The sequence below is a fragment of the Neopsephotus bourkii genome, unplaced genomic scaffold (genome assembly GCF_033783945.1).
Source record: "Neopsephotus bourkii isolate Nb327-2 ecotype Australia unplaced genomic scaffold, CSIRO-AGI_Nbou_v1 NB_1863, whole genome shotgun sequence".
NCBI classification, from domain to species: Eukaryota; Metazoa; Chordata; class Aves; order Psittaciformes; family Psittacidae; genus Neopsephotus; species Neopsephotus bourkii.
Window position 1 is genome coordinate 1,203,096 of NW_026902336.1, and position 15,851 is coordinate 1,218,946.

Sequence of the window (15,851 nt, forward strand, 5' to 3'; positions counted from 1 at the left end):
TTATTCTTGTCAGTTCCCTATGCCAAGTTAGATACCTACTCTAAAAAAATGTCTACAAACATTTGTTCCACTTTCTGTCCTTTTCATTGTTGCTTAAACCTGCATGATCATATTTCTCTTTGCTGAAACATTTTGACAGTTCCACACAGATGTCTGTATTTCTGTGCCAGTGCATGAGTATATGCGTGAATAGTTTTTTATAATTATTCCTCTTTAGTTTTAGGGTTATTTGATTTTTAGCTTTAAAAATTTTCCTTGTCCCTTCAGGGACTTAATGTGGAGGGATACTTGAGGAGACCACCATAAAAAATACCCCATGACCTGACTTTTCTTGGGTAAATTATGAAAAATCGTTAACAAAACATGAACAAGAAAATTCTTCGCCTTTTAAACAGAAAAAAACTAAACTTGGCCACAGTTTCTCAGTTCACATTATTTTAATCAGCTACAGAAAAAAGAGCTTTCTCCACCTGTAAGAAAAGTGTGTTCTGTGTTCTAAAGGCTTGTGCATTTTTTACTCAAATATTTCGTTGTTGCCTTAAATTTACTGCTGTTGCAAAGATAACTGGTTTGGATCTAAACACTTCTGAGCATCTGATTTCTTCTTAATTCTGCCCTCTTCTACTGGTCATTCATGTTTTTTCAGTGTGCTAAACCCTTCCTTTCCATCCTTCATGTTTGCTTACAGTTGGAAAGTGGCCAAGCTACAAAGCCAGACATAATCATGCCCCAGACTTTTGAATAAGGATTCAGATCTTTGTGTATAAAGACAAACTTTACTGAATGTGAACTGGAATCCAAAAATCCAAACATGTCAGAAACATTTAGACCCAAATCTGACCTTTACAGCTCAGGACTCACTCCACAAGATCTCATTCTATTTGCCACTGATTACCAAAGTTTCCTTCTGCAACCTTATTTTACTCAGTTTTGCTCTCCTCTGTGTCAGTTCATTCTCTCCCTCTCTTGTCCTTGAAAATTAAGGAAGTTTTCTGCAGTTGTAAGCAATGGAAATGCTGTGTTTTGCCACTTCCAGCAAGAAATTTCTAGATTAGCTGTGTACATTCAGAAATACCAAAGCCACTTCTATACTTTAGAAGAGTAAGAAACCCGGGTCACTATTTCTTAAAGACCTTGTTTTTTTGCCCCCCCCCCCCCCAATTAATCAGCCTTTGAGTGGAATATAACAGGATGTCTTGATGTGTCTTTGGCAAGAGCAAAACAGTGATGTTGGGTCATACTTTAAAATAGTAATAATTCTTGGTGAACAGCTCCTCTTGTAAGGTCATAAAAAAACAGCATTAAGTAATTATTTACTGGCTTGTAAGAGACTTGATCTTTTCCTAAAACTTTTAAATATTGTGAGCGTTTAAAATATACTGTCAGGATTAATATTATTGGTATGTTGGCTGTGACTGTGAAAACAGATTCAGGGAACATACAGAATGTTTATTTGAAATGTAATAAAGCCCCTGTTTAAGGTTGATACCTCTCCAGTTACAGAATATAACAGCAAATGAAAGACGTCAAGACTTGAAAGAAAAAATACTCACAGAACTGTCTATACCAAGAGTAAGGAGCATGATGAAGAATACCACAGCCCAAAATGTAGATCCTGAAAGAGTTGAAATTGCCTCTGGATACAGGATGAAAACTAAACCAGCTCCTGAAATAGGAAAGAAAAGTTTTTTAAAATAAAACACCAAAAACCAGATGATGTTGCTTACCCTCACAAAAGTATTCATTTAAAAAAAATACGATTAAATAGACTTTTACATCAGTTCGCATCACACTCTAAGTAGCTGTTAAAAGAAAATTTGTGCTATACCAATAATATATTCAAATACTTTAATAATGTACTCATGACAGTTTCATACTAAGAAGAAAAATCTCTATCCCATTCTTTTTAACTTCTATTAATCTTTCTATTGGGTTTACATCCTTGCTGGATATTTTTCAACTGTAGTAGAGAAAGAGCCATGTGGGTGTGGACCCTACCATCTGGCCAGAGAACTTGGATGTGATGAGAGATACAGGAACTGAAATCATGAGCAATCTGTTACCCGTGAAAGGACTCTACCAGCTAAACTTATGAGAACCACCCAAACCAGTAACCTGCGGTACTGAGCAGCAATGTTTTCACAAGACACTATGCAGGGGTAAATGTCTCTTTGTTGCACAGGCTAAACTTGTGAGGAGCAACATGTTTGTGAACTTCATTTCAGAGGAGGCAAGATGAATCAATAGCACTTAGAGTTCACTTTTCAGCAAGGCATTTACACACAGAGCTTTAGTTCCAAAAAGCTAATTCAAGTAATTTGCATAAGATTTTTACACACTGTTTGAAACAAATATAAACACATTTGTTGGACAAAAAAAGGGTAGAACAAGTATAAAATTAACTTCCTACCTTCAGTAGCTACATCCTCAATTTTAACTTTGTGCTCATGAGCCATGTAGCCCAATATGGAGAAAATTGCAAATCCTGAGATGAAGCTTGTGACACAGTTAATGGTACTAGTCAGCAAAGCATCCCTAATGATGGAGAGAAGAACAGCCCAGTGAAAAAAAGTCAACAAAAAAGACTTTAAGAATAGATGAGGATTGGTTCATAGGAAGATTCTCATCAAAATGCTAATTGTGAAACTCTCTTGATGACCTAAAGCTTGTATCATCACACTATGCTAGGAAATAACTTCTGTTTACTATCTGGATTTAAACCAGAGTTCTGTTAAACCCACAAACCAACAAAGCTCTATCAAATATTAAGATATTAAAAAGCAATGAGTTGTAAATGCTACTGAATTGAAGTGTGCTTTTTATGGTTAGAACTAAACCACAGTACTTAATGAAAGTACAGATTCTTCTTACACGGATGGCCAGGCTTACGGCGCGATATTGAACAAATATGTTAAGCTAAGAACTACATAATATGAATTTGCATATAGTTTGTGGAGGTATTTTCTCAGGGTCAAGTGTATTTTTTTCCATTTTGAATCAAAATTAGAATACAGAAGAAAAATACACAGCAGCTATAAGATTAATGCAAAATTACTTGAAGATGATGGTAACTGTTATTTTGGAAGACTGCTGTGGTTAACATTCTAACTGAAGGGTTCTCAAACCTTGTAATAGTACCTACTGCAAATAATCACCTGGCAACCCAAAGCTGCTTTCAGGTAAGTACAAAACTCTGAAATCAGTGGAAGTGTTCCATGATTTTGGCTTTCAGTCTGCTTAAGGCAGTTACAATCTATGCATTTTCTGGTACCTTCTCATTTAAACTTTTTTTTTTTTTTTTTTTTTTGCCATCCTCCAGTTCACAATGTATTTATAACACATGTACTTTCTGAATTTATATTTCATGGGAAAATTTAAAGCTATGCTTGTTTTCATTCCAAAATGGAATGTTAACAAGACTTCTAAATGTTGGAAGCTCTCAGAAGGTGCAGAGCGGTTCTGGCTGAATTTCCATGGTGGTGATTCAGCAAAATACTTACAAACTGACTTGATTTAATTTAAAGTGTGTTGTTAAATTAGAGCTCAACATAAAATATCAGAAATAATCCCAGGGCACAGAAACACTGCTGGAAACTGGAATCCTTCTGCTTTTAGTTCCTGAACCAATAAGACTTCATCCTGTGTTCACTGTTGCACTTACTGGTACTTTTGAAAGGCAAACACAAGCACAGTTTACACAGCTGTCTAAAGTCCAAACCTAATCCCATTCTGTTTTGCTGTACAGCAGATATCTTGGCAGGTTCCTGTTACTAAAATTTCAGTTTCAAGATTTGGGTTGGTTGCTATGTCTGCACAAGACTAACCATTAGTAATAAATGACTGAAGATAGAAAGATATCTCAGTACTTATTCTAGGTGCAGTTCAAGTAAAATAGCATTGCTGTGAAACAGTAAAAGAACATGTGAAAGAACAGGCTGTCTTACCGGTAACAGTTGTTGTCAAACTTATTGTAACTGGCAAACGCAATTAAAACACCAAATCCGGCTCCTAAGGAGTAAAATATCTGAGTAGCTGCATCAATCCATACCTGCATAATGACACCAACATTATCAATGTCAGTTCAGTCCAAAAGATACATCAGGAAAATGCAAGAAGTGTAGAAGACAGATGGCTTTTGAAAAATGATCAGCATTCAAGGTCATGGGAGTGTGTTTCTCAGTCTCATGAGATGTCACGTGGAGCACAGCCGTGGTCCAGAACAGCTTAACCTGAAATGGTAAGGGCTGAAGCAGTGGGCAAGTGATACCACAGTGTGGGGTACTAGTCGAATCTGTATTTCTGAGCTTTTACTGAGTACTGAAATGATTGCATGACTTTTCTCCTGGGTGGCAGAAATGAATTCCCAATAACTCTTGTTCCAAGATAATTTGGACAATCAGAAAACTAAAAATATACAACGGGTCAGGAGTCACAGGACATTTTCTTTCCCATGAGAGAGCTTTCTTCATGGGATTGTTAGTACATTTTATATGATGCTTTCCTGTTTCAGAAGCTGAAGCACAAGTGATGCGCTGTGAACAGAACCACACAGGTTATCTGTCACTTTTCCTGCTTAGGTGGAAAAGGAGTTATTCCTGTGATATTCTTTAAACTTCAGTTTAGATGAAGATTGATAATTTTTAGGATTCTGCACCAAAGAAAACCTGTTATTACTGCTATAACATTTTCTAAAGTGACCATCCAGCTCAGCATCCATGTGCAGACAGCAGTCAGGAACAATGCATGCTGCTGGTGTCCTGAATCAGAAGCCTGAAAATAGCTTACCCTGGTTAATTAGGATTACACTTATTAATTTGTTATGAAGAGATATTTAAACAAGCATCTTCAACAAGGGTCTGGAATTCAAGACTGCAGAAAGTGCTGGATTTATCTCCACCCAGCTCTATCAAATCAGATCTAATGTATCTATTTAACAGCGGCATTTTAACAGATCTAAGCTGCTTATGAGCTCCATCTACATTGGGACTTTAAGCCAAGTCCTCGCATTTGGCCCAGTGGAGAGAGATTTCCTTATCCCATGATATATGAAGTCACATTAGTGATCAATTTTTTTTCTCAGCATAGGTGATAGATGCTTTCCACTACTGCGTGTTGAAGACTGTAACCATTTACTGAGCTCTGGATTTGTAGAGAAACTTAGTTTTATGAGTTTTAAGTTAATTACTTAAAACAAAACATGAAGAACAATCTGCATGTTTATTGGAAACCAGTGGATAGGTGGATATGGTTCCTCTCAAACTGCAGTTCATACAGGGCTTTTAGGTACCATGAATTTCTTTTACTAAATAGCAAAATGATCCTGTAAAATTAATTCCTTGATCATTCCTTTTGTGTAGCCAGTTACACCTTCATGTTCTACCTCCACACAAAGGCTGGTATCAACGACTCTCCAAGAAGTGCTTAGGTGGGTAAGAGTGCAGTACAGGGTGATGCAAAGCCTCCTATAATTTTTCTTGGTTTTTAAAGCTTCTTATAAGTTGTGTTGTTAACAAGTTTCCTGAATTTTCTTAAAATAGTTTTTGTTTACACTATAACTGCCACCAGCCACTTGTTTTTAGTGGCTCTGTAGCTCTTTGTGTCTTGGCAGTGGCACTGTACTCATTTTTGCTTTCTTAATATTAAAGTATCGTTCAGCACATGCTTAATTCCTAATGATTCAAATAAGAGGTTAGCGCTTGCTGCCTACCAAAAGAGTTATGTGTATGCTTAAGTATCTGTCGAGTAAGACTCTTGGCTCATAGTAACTGATTAGGAAACAGAGTAGATCAAGGTGAAGGGAAAAGTTAGCAGAAGCCATTAATTCCTTTAGAACTAAGATAAAATGCAAAATATTCCCTTTGCTATAAAAAAGCAGGATTGTGAAACAGGCAGTGGGGCTTGTTCTTCTGCAGTTTGTGCTCTTGTTATCTGTTCACTTCAGCTGAATGGCTTCTGGTTGATGCATAGTCTAATATATTTTATAGTAGGATATTGGTCTTGTATGCATTCAAACTGAAAAAAATACAAACATTTTACGTGAGGCAGTCATCATCTTTTGAGCTTTCTTCATAGTTTAGTTGTTTACGCCATTGTAACTTTTGTGCATATTCTGTCTTTTGTATGTGGATTTAAAGAATTGCTGTGCTGTGTGAAAATGAAACATTGCGTGTTTCTTCAGGAAACTTGTTAAGGTGTATAAAAGACTGAGTGTCTCTTCCTCACATATGATTTAATTCTGTAACACTGATTTCTTTAGGAGAACAGAAGTGTAGCTGCTGTTTTACACAGGTGTTTAATGTATCCATCTGTGTGGCGGAGATGAGCATTGTGGCTTTGTAGCTCCTGGACAGTCAGAAAAGAACATAGCTAAGTATTGGTCTAGTTAAGAGATATGAGTATCTTTCTTTCCTTTTTGTAGACACATTCTTTGTGTCAGTCTTTGGGATTCAGTATTCCTAAAATTTCACGTGTCTCAGGGTTTGCTCAGTGCTGTGTGGCATGTGGCTCTATAAAATGAAGCAGAGCTTGACATGGATCAGGATGCTCTAAGGTCTTTCAGAGGAGCATTGTCAGAAGTCATTACTTTTTGTGACTTACAATGTTTCTTTGTTTGATTTTTCATTTGGGAGAAAAAAAAGCGTAAATCAGAAAAATTCAGGAACTCACAGACATAGAGCTAAAGCAGAAGCCTGTTCTTTGGAGCCTGAGGATTAAACACACAAGTGTATTGCATCAGCAGGTATCTCAGTCTCTGAGCAGCAGAAAGGCTGATGTGACAAAGCATTTTCTGAAACTTCTCTTTATAACTGATCTTTAGTCTTTTATTATTCCTGAGCAACCTTTTGTTGTTGTTGTTGTCTGCAAAAAATTAGTCTTAGAAACAAATAAATTTAGGGTCATCCAAATAGCAGCTGCAGAAATATTAAGCCAAGGAGGAGCAGTGCACAGAATATCCTTCCAAAAGCAGAAGGCAGCAATGATTATGAAGGTCTGGATTCTGAGCTGATGCCAGTTGGCACAGCTCCATTGACATTTGTTGAACTTGTGATGTTCTTTTCAAACAGCACTTAAAATACTTAAGAAAACTTTAAGCACCTACTTTGTTCATCCTTGCATGTTCGTATTTATGTGCATGCATGAATGTGAACTACTGAGGTGGCTACTGCCTTGGAGGCAAAGGTGAATGAAAGACCTATACCTGAAGTTCAGTTTTACTGTTTCAAAATAGAGTGAGATAGGGTCTGGGTTCTAGTGGTAACTTCTGTTGTGGAAGAAATGCCGGTTTCCAAATTCAGTATTACAAAGCCAAGGAAGGATTGGTTTGCTAAGAGTATATAAAATAGGTCTGTATTCTAACTCTCAGGGTGTTTTTAAATATTCATGAAAAATCAAGATAAGATGCATAGGTAATGTACAATGCCACTATGTACAGATTACAGACATCTCTGAAAGCTGAAGATTTTCTGGATAGTTCATTTCATTCCAGTAGAACTACATCCTTGATTTTTACTTTTGCAACCGTTTGAATGGCCTCATGACCCATTCACAGAGAGACCACTGTCTTAGAAATTATTTATGGTATTTTTGGAACAGCATAGTGGTAAGATCACTCTAGTCACCGAATCATTGTTCTCTTTGTAGGTCTGAAATGCTGCTAACTTCATAAGTTAGTGACTATACTCTTAGATCTGGCTTTACAATGGATGAAATAATTCTTAGTTCCAAGGTACTCCTCAAATTGAGTTGGTTTGTATGTATTTAATGAGAATGTCTTGCAGTGTTGTTAAATGATACAGTGAAATGTATATTGCTTTTGATAGTAAGATAGGAACACCAAACTATGGAAAATCTCATTCGTATGAAGGACCATGATTTGATCAGGTGAGTTAGTTCTGATTTAGCATGTTTAGCAAGGTTTTCATAGGACAGGATTTTTGTTTACCAGGTTAATATTTAAACTCATGATTCAAAAAGTGAAATTTTTTTTTATTGACAGAATCCTTAGCCTTTTGAGAACTGACTTTTGCATGCCTCAATTTGCATGTATAAAGGATACTGCAGTTTACAGCATCTCAGCCAAAGCATGGACTTTTTAATGGACTATCACACCTGAAACTGCCTTTGTACAGGTTTGTTGTGATCAGAACAGTTTGAGTTGAGGCTGAGACAATTTGCTATGGACAGTGTTAGAAAGTTAGACCTCTAAGGACAGTGGACTAGTTCTTCTGCAAAAGCAGAATTGTGAATATATAATTTGAGAAATTAGCTCTAATAATTTCCTCTGTAATAACAAGGGCAACAGGTTTAATAGTAGTAAGGGAATGAGAGCAGAAGAGTACACTTACTGTGGCTTCTTTTAATCTTCTGAAATCAATGTGCAGGTACGCATTTATTCCATTGTATGCACCAGGCAGGGTTATTCCATGTATTAACAAGACAAATAATACAACATAAGGCAAAGTGGCTGTTATCCAAACGACCTGCAGACAACAGAGACCCCAAAGGTTAATCACCTGTTCCAGAAGATTTATGGAGTGAAAATTACAGGTAGCATTTTCTTGGTTTCACCCATTCAGTTCAATGGAGAAGCTCTTTATAGGATGTCTTGGGGGTAAAATGCTGTTATGAGTCTTTATGTATATATGTTTACTGATACTAGTAGGGGACAGTTCAGACAAACAGAAGACTTGGAGTGCTTACACACTACCAGTGTATTAGACTACTGATTAGCTATTCAGCTGCATATTCATTTATTTGAATTTACAATATGTACATTCATTGCCTGCTGTTAGGTGATACCTTCATGACAATGTACAAAAAGCTCTCAGATGTATCCAACCCTAGAACTGCTGTTAAGGTGTTTTCTGAGAGATGTAAAAGACTAATTTCAAATTACTTTCATTACTTTCTCTTGTCATTATTATATAATAAAACCAAAGCATCTTATACCATTGAAACATTAATACTTTTGGCTAAGAAAAGTAGGCACGTTTCAGACAATTTAAAAGTCTTTCAAAATATTTGCTGGATGAGACCATTAGTGTTGAATCAAAAATAATCTGATGATAAAATTTCTAGCTGGATCATCATATAGTAAAACTTGTAAATAAGATAAAGGCTGAATCAGGATTGTGTATTTCCACTGTACAGATGTGAAGATCTCTCACATGGTTTGGTCCACAAGGTTCCCTCAGAAGCAGTGATTTAGCCTCTTGTTTTCTAAAATTAAGAGACTTCTTAAATGAGACAAAGAAGGTGGTTGAGACAGAAGGACAATATTAGCTCTACCTTTCCTGAAGTCTTCACGCCTTTCCACAGACTAAAGAAAAGAATGATAACCACCACCAAAAGGCAGAGGGAAAGTTGCCAGCGAGGCAAGCCAAGGTCATGGATTCCACGGCTTTCGTGCAGGTGCAGAACTCCTCGCCTACATACCAGATATACAGAAACAAAGAAGTCACTTGGAGAAAAGGCTTTTACATATCTCATGGGCAGCAGAAATGGATGCTTCACTGCAGTTGTAGTTGCCCTACTGACATTGCTAGCAGTTAGTGGAATCTGTTTTGTGGAGCCAGGTACTGTGCTTCTTCTACAATGCCTTTATGGTCTCACTGTCCACATAATGTTTGTTTAGCACCATAGTGCCATAATGATAGCACTCTCCTTCACTGGAAGTCTGGAAGTGTTTGGGGATTTTGGAGGTGTCATTTGCTGGTTCTTGCTTGAACAATGAAGAGATGCAGAATCTCCATCACTGGAGATTTTAAAATTTGGCCCACAAAAGCCTTTGAGACTGATTTACTTTTGAAGTTAGCCTTGAATTTGTGTAAGGAGTTGTATTAGGTGACTTTCAGAGTCCTCTTCCAACCTAAATTATTTTGTGATTCCAGGTAAGCAAACAGCTGGATACCTGCAACTTGAACAGTTCCAAATTTACTTTTGATTTTTATTTGAAATAGGCTATTGTGAGGCTCCAAAAGTGGGTGGGTAGGAAAAGCAAGTGATTGTAAATTTAAACTGGATATAGTGCTCTGTGGTTCACTGAGTTATAGTTCACTATAGTTCACTGAGGCAGTAGAGTGAGAGCAGAGGAAATTTTGTTGCCCACCAGGACAGTCTAATTCTTTTGAGACATTTACACAGTGAAATGGTTTAAATGTGAAGAAGTGTTTGTCCTCATAACTGGTGACATCTACAATTAGAGTTGTCAAAACACAGCGTATGCAACCAGCACAGGAAAATGGGAGAGATGTTACAGTGGGTCTTGTTTTAATTCAGATCTATGCTATTGAAGTGCCTTTTGCTGCTTTCACAAGTCTAGAAAATGCAGAAATACTTTGTTTTACTGAAAGCTGTACTTGCACAGGGGAATGGCACTGTGGCTGGAGCCCTGCACTAGAGGTGAATTGCAGAACTAACTTCTGGTTCTGATATGGATCTACAGGATGCTGGCTCAGGGATTCAGTTTCTCAGTGTTTCAAAGCTCATCCAGATAAAATGGAAAGAACCTTCCTTGCCTTCTCCCTTTTCTCTATCAGCTTTTATTTGTTATGCACTGCTTGGGTAGAATAGAAAGTTGATCCCAATTGGCTTTTCTTATCACCGTGATAATGCAAACAAATCAAATCAAAGAAACCCTCTTCACTGGAGGTCCTTGACATATTTTAGGTAGATAACTACATTTTAGAGAAACTGAAGAAGTGATTGATTTGTCCTGCATGACTGCAGACATGCAGAGTCTAATTAGAGGAGACTAATTCCAAACCCATTGGCTGTCCTGATACAGTCTCTTACTAGATAGATGGTGCTTCAGAATTAGCTTAAATACTTGTCTTATCAAGCCAGAGCTGAGTGAGATAGTTAAATAAGTTCCAAGATAAGGCAAACCTTTGTCAACTTAAATAGGGAAAAATGAATTATATCTCTGTATTACTTAAACTATAGATACATGCTGGGAAAATTAAGGCCCATTAGAACAATCCATCTAGTAACATGAAAAAGTTGTACACAATTTTCTTTTGATCCCTAAAGCATCAAGATATGATCAGCTAAGAATTGTATTAGTTCTGCATCTGTAGTTTCTCATGTGTAATAAGAAATTCTATTTTTCTGAATTGCTTCTATGATTAATCCTAGGTTGGATAAAAGACACTTGTAGAAAGCATCCTCCTGAATTAAGCAGCTGATCCATTTGTGTTGCATTGTAAGGCTAACAATAAGTAAGGCATTAAAAGTGTAGTGACCATGAGTTTGTGGCATGTACTCAAGAATATTCCTATTTGGAAAGTATGAAGTGAGTTTAACTCTTACTATAAAACAATATGCCAACTTAACAATATAGCTGTTACCTGTGAAAGCAGTAACACATAGAGACAGACTTCTTTATCTCATCTGAAAACGTATTATCTTTAATTAAATGTAAATAAATAGGTAGGTCTCTAACCTTTGCTTAGAGTGTGAATGAAAGCTATTTGAATTTCTGCTAATAAAGTATAATTTGCCAGAGGATCCCCAGACGTAAGTGAATCCTGCGCAGGGATGCCTGACTCCCTTCTAGATTACGAGGCTGGGCAGTGATAAATATAGTCAGGAAAAGCTTCATGAGTTTCTGATCAGAACATTTTTCAAAGATCTTGGGAGGGTTTTGGCAATCTGTGCTGTTGTAGTTACACTGCTATTGGTATTGGAGCTGGATGTTGTAAAGAAAGTCCTTTGGATTATAATATTAGATGTCTACACATAAGAACTGTATCTGAACTTGTATTCTTTGGGCCCATTTAACTTTTTCTTCTTCTTGCCTAAATGTTTTTTCTGGACTTGTAAAGAAGCCTACTTCCTCGTGTGTTTGCTTTCCAAGAAGCAGCTTGCAATATGTCTTGCTGTCTGGAACGCTTGCCAGAACTGCCATTTCAAATGTGGGATTCCCAGGATTTTGAGGAGCATCTCCATTCCAAGTGTTCTGTTCGCTTAATCAGGGTAAGGGAAGCAGGAAGAGAAAAACAGTAACCAGTCAAGACAGCTGTGTAACTAGGCAACTACACAAGGAAAACTTCATAGACAGCTGCTGATTCTGAGCTGTGATTCTGGCAGGTTTTACTTCCTTTTCTTTTTTGTTTTTCTTTGTGACCTCTGTAGATAGTCATAGAAGCTTTCCAACAGATGCCCCTTTAGAGGGTTGCCGGGAAGTAGTTCATGAATGTTTACCTACTAGAAACTACATTTCTGTTCCAGCAGCATTGTAAACTATAAAAGATCTAGTGGTAGACTGCAATTCAGCTGAAGATGTGCTCACGTGTGAATAGATGGAGGAGAGAAGCAGTTACTAAAGGGTTAGATAGACTAAACCTTCTTGGTTTGAAGGACTTGGCTTTATTCTTTGAAAAACAGGCATTTTTTTTAGAAGGGCAGATTTGAAAAGAACTTTGCATTCATCATCTTCATCCAAGTTTGCATACATCAGTGATGCTATAAAAAATCCAGTTAGCTCAATTATGCCACAGATATTCTTATTTCACAGCAAAAAAAAAAAAAAAAGAAAAAGAAAAAAGCTTGTACTTATTTCAGGAGCAGATGAGGCTGTTTTTAATCTGTCTATGTTAACACAGGTTGAGTGATAATACTTTGACTGGCTTCTTTCAATTATACTCCATTGCTTCCCTTATACTTGTCACAAAAAGGGAAACATGAAGTAAGAGATACTGCAAGATTCCCCATTCAGGAAGCTCTGAGGTCAAAATACCTGAATTTTTAGCCTTTTGGTATTATAGCAGAATAATGCAGTGTGGCCAATGACTTTTCCTAAATTGAGGTTGCTTTCACTAGCTGCAGCATTTACCCATTTCCCAGTCTATAAAGACATGTACAAGTCACAGACGAAATAGCATAAACTGGTCTCTCCTAAATCCCTGCAGGGAACCAGAGGAGATACAACACCAACAAATGTCAGCCTCTGTTGTCTATCAGCTTCTTTAAATCATGTCCAGAGCTACTGAGAATGTCTTAAGTAAAAGCTTCTGAAAGCTTGTCATGGATTCTTGGTTTATATGTTAGAGATGCATGTCCAATTCTGCTCCCCAAATTAACTCTCATAACTCAGAACACTAAGTCAAAGAGAAAGGAAGAAACAGAGGCATTAGGCAATTAGAATTACTATTTTGCCTATAGTGTGTTATTGAGAAAAGAATAAAAGTAGATGAGAAATATGTGCAAAAAAGAAGAAAATGTCATAGGGAAAAGAATGGCAATAAACACCAGCAGATGGAGCCAACAAAGTAGAACAGGGACCGATTATATTATGCTGAGAAAAACGCAAGAGGAGCTAATAAATCATTTGAGCTTTCTGATATTCTAGTCAGAGCTCTAGCCATATTTAGTTAGTATAACACCAAGCATCAAAGAACATGCATTAGAGATCAGAAATTCTTTTCTTTTTTCTGTCAGGGTTTTGTGCAAAGGAGCCTGATTTATGCTTAAAGTGCTTTCCATGTAAGGAAGTAGAAATTACATTTGCAATGACTTTGAGACTGCACATCACTGTATATATGGGTCCCAAGAGTCTTCCTGCCTATCTGCAAGAACAGCAGGAAGGTGGTTTCAGGTTGAAACTGTATTCAGAGATTCCAGTTTCTCTGTCTGGGAGATTTGTTCTCGGTCTCTCTTTTCCTGTGCTTTCTGCTGGGAAGAGTCCCCTAGTCACCCAATAACCCTGGCACCAATTCTTGCATTACTTCCACTCTGCATTTGGTTAAAGGGAAATAGTTCACCTCTGCTGAAATCAGCCAACAGCCATTCATTTGCTGATACCACTGTCTTCTGTTTTGTCTTCATGAAGCACTTGGGTCCTCTTTAATTTGGTGGCAGATCATAAAGAGCCATCAGGAAGTCCAGCTGTTTGGAATCACACATAAGCCCTACTAAAGACAAATTATTGAGGGGGAGGGTGGGGGGTGTGTGTCTGCTCAGTGGGACTCAGTAAATGAAGAATCCAGTCATAATTCTAGTAACAGCTAATGTTGCAACCAATAAATCCTCTGTGTCTTAGTGTTCACATCTATCAAATAAGGATTGTTAGAAACCTTTGCTTTGACTCCACTGAGCAATACAGAACATACTGTTTATGGGACTTGTGAGAATTTGAGTATAAACAGAGTGCCAAACCATAGGGAAAAGAAACACCCAAGGATAGTGGCCTGAAAATTGCTTTGTATCTTTTTCAATCCAAAATACTTGATCTGTACCCAGAAATCAGGAGGTGAATTTTTGGTGTAGAATTCTCTTGAACATTTCTGTCAAACTGGTTCTAAGGACATTCTAAGGAGCCTTTTGTATTACTTAGCCCTAGGCAGATTTATGTTTTAGAAGGTCTTGTATAAACAGTTCAAGTGAAAGGTCTTGGAGCAGACTTTGTTTTTTCAATCCCAAATCAATTATAATGTTAGATTTGAGTCCAAATATGATTACACACCTCTCTAGGCTCATTCTTTTTTTATTAAAGGCAAAAGTTATCTTCCTAAATTTGATGTGATCAACGGAAGGGTGTCATTCATCTAAAAAAATTTTAGATGTGTTGTATGTGTCAATCTATTTTTATTTGGATTGAAAAATGTCATCCACTTGTCAACAAGTCAGTATGTAAACTAAAAAATGTATTTCTTGGTTAATGCATTAACTACTTCTAAGAATTTCCAAAAACTTCTAAAAGTTAGTAGTCACTTTTATAGAATCAAAAGCAAATGGCATGTATGAAATAAGTATCAGCAATTTGGCTAAGATATAAATAGCCATATAAAAATATATAAATAGTCCTGGTCTCCTGAGCTCCATTCCTTATTCTGGTTTTTTTTTTTTTTTATGATTTAAAACTAAATGCAAATTGTCAACTGAAGATGCTAAAAGGACTGTCAATGTATACAGTGTGCAATCTATAGAAATTAAATTACATACTCTATTTAGAAGGCAATTTGAAGCATGATAATTGTGCTTAATGAGAAGGCTCTCCAACATACATCTTCTGCATTATATATTTGGGCAACCATAGTTCAGCCAATGCTGCCAATTTCTTTCAGAAATTGGTTGTTTCTTTTATCTGTGGAAGGTTAAGCTGTCTGTATTGAGCAGTCATGGATACAGTCCTTTGTGCACAGTTTGCCAGGTTTCAGGTATTTTTACTTCAGAAAGAGCTCTGCTTAAATTCAGCTGTAGTGTTTGTACGGGAGTTTGTGTCTCAAAGGTGTCTATCCACAGCTGTGTGAGGCAGAGCTTATAGTGCAAACCCTGCAGACCTGAGCTGGCTCCATGCAGGTAGAACATCACTGTCTGCTCACTGTAACTGGGGGGCCAGAGGCGCACTGCAGAGATAGTAGCGTGGCTCTACATGAAGTCAGCAAGTGCAGCAGGGTTAGCCTGGCTCTGATCAAGCTCTGCCAAACATACAGCTGCTGATGAGCTGCTTTGGTGCCTCTAGGTGCTGCAGAATGATAGCCTGGGTCCAGGAGAGTGGCAAGAACAAAGGAGAGTGCTACATGTGCACTATGTAGCTCTCCCCTACTATGGAGCACTGGACGCACTTCAGAGGTATGCCAAGGGCTCTGCAGCACTCAGCTTGGGTTCAGCTGGGTGTTTTCACTCTAGCTTTGTTGGACACTATGGCACTGTCTTTAGCCAACACCTTTGCTGTCTGGGTTTTTCTGTTTCTCAAGATATTACAGCTCCCTCTTGTGTTGGAGAATGCAGCTGTGTAATGGACTTCAAGCCAGATTTTGGGAATCATGGAAAGATAATTTACCAGTGGCACCTTGGCTGTCATATAACATATTATTATTTATATTGAATTAAATTGTGCTTCTTTTTGA

At 37.4% G+C, this 15,851-nt stretch overlaps 1 protein-coding gene across 2 annotated transcripts in view; it reads right to left on the reverse strand.

Moving 5' to 3' along the window:
- Positions 1-15,851, reverse strand: part of LOC133207293 (sodium-dependent noradrenaline transporter) — a 71,082-nt gene that overhangs the window by 17,826 nt on the left and 37,405 nt on the right. For both annotated transcript variants that reach the window (XM_061344060.1, XM_061344061.1), the window contains 5 exons: positions 9,289-9,427; positions 8,346-8,480; positions 3,945-4,048; positions 2,411-2,535; positions 1,554-1,666 (listed from right to left, as the gene is read on the reverse strand). In XM_061344060.1, coding sequence (XP_061200044.1) covers positions 1,554-1,666; positions 2,411-2,535; positions 3,945-4,048; positions 8,346-8,480; positions 9,289-9,427 — 616 coding nt within the window. The remainder of the gene's footprint in view (positions 1-1,553; positions 1,667-2,410; positions 2,536-3,944; positions 4,049-8,345; positions 8,481-9,288; positions 9,428-15,851) is intronic.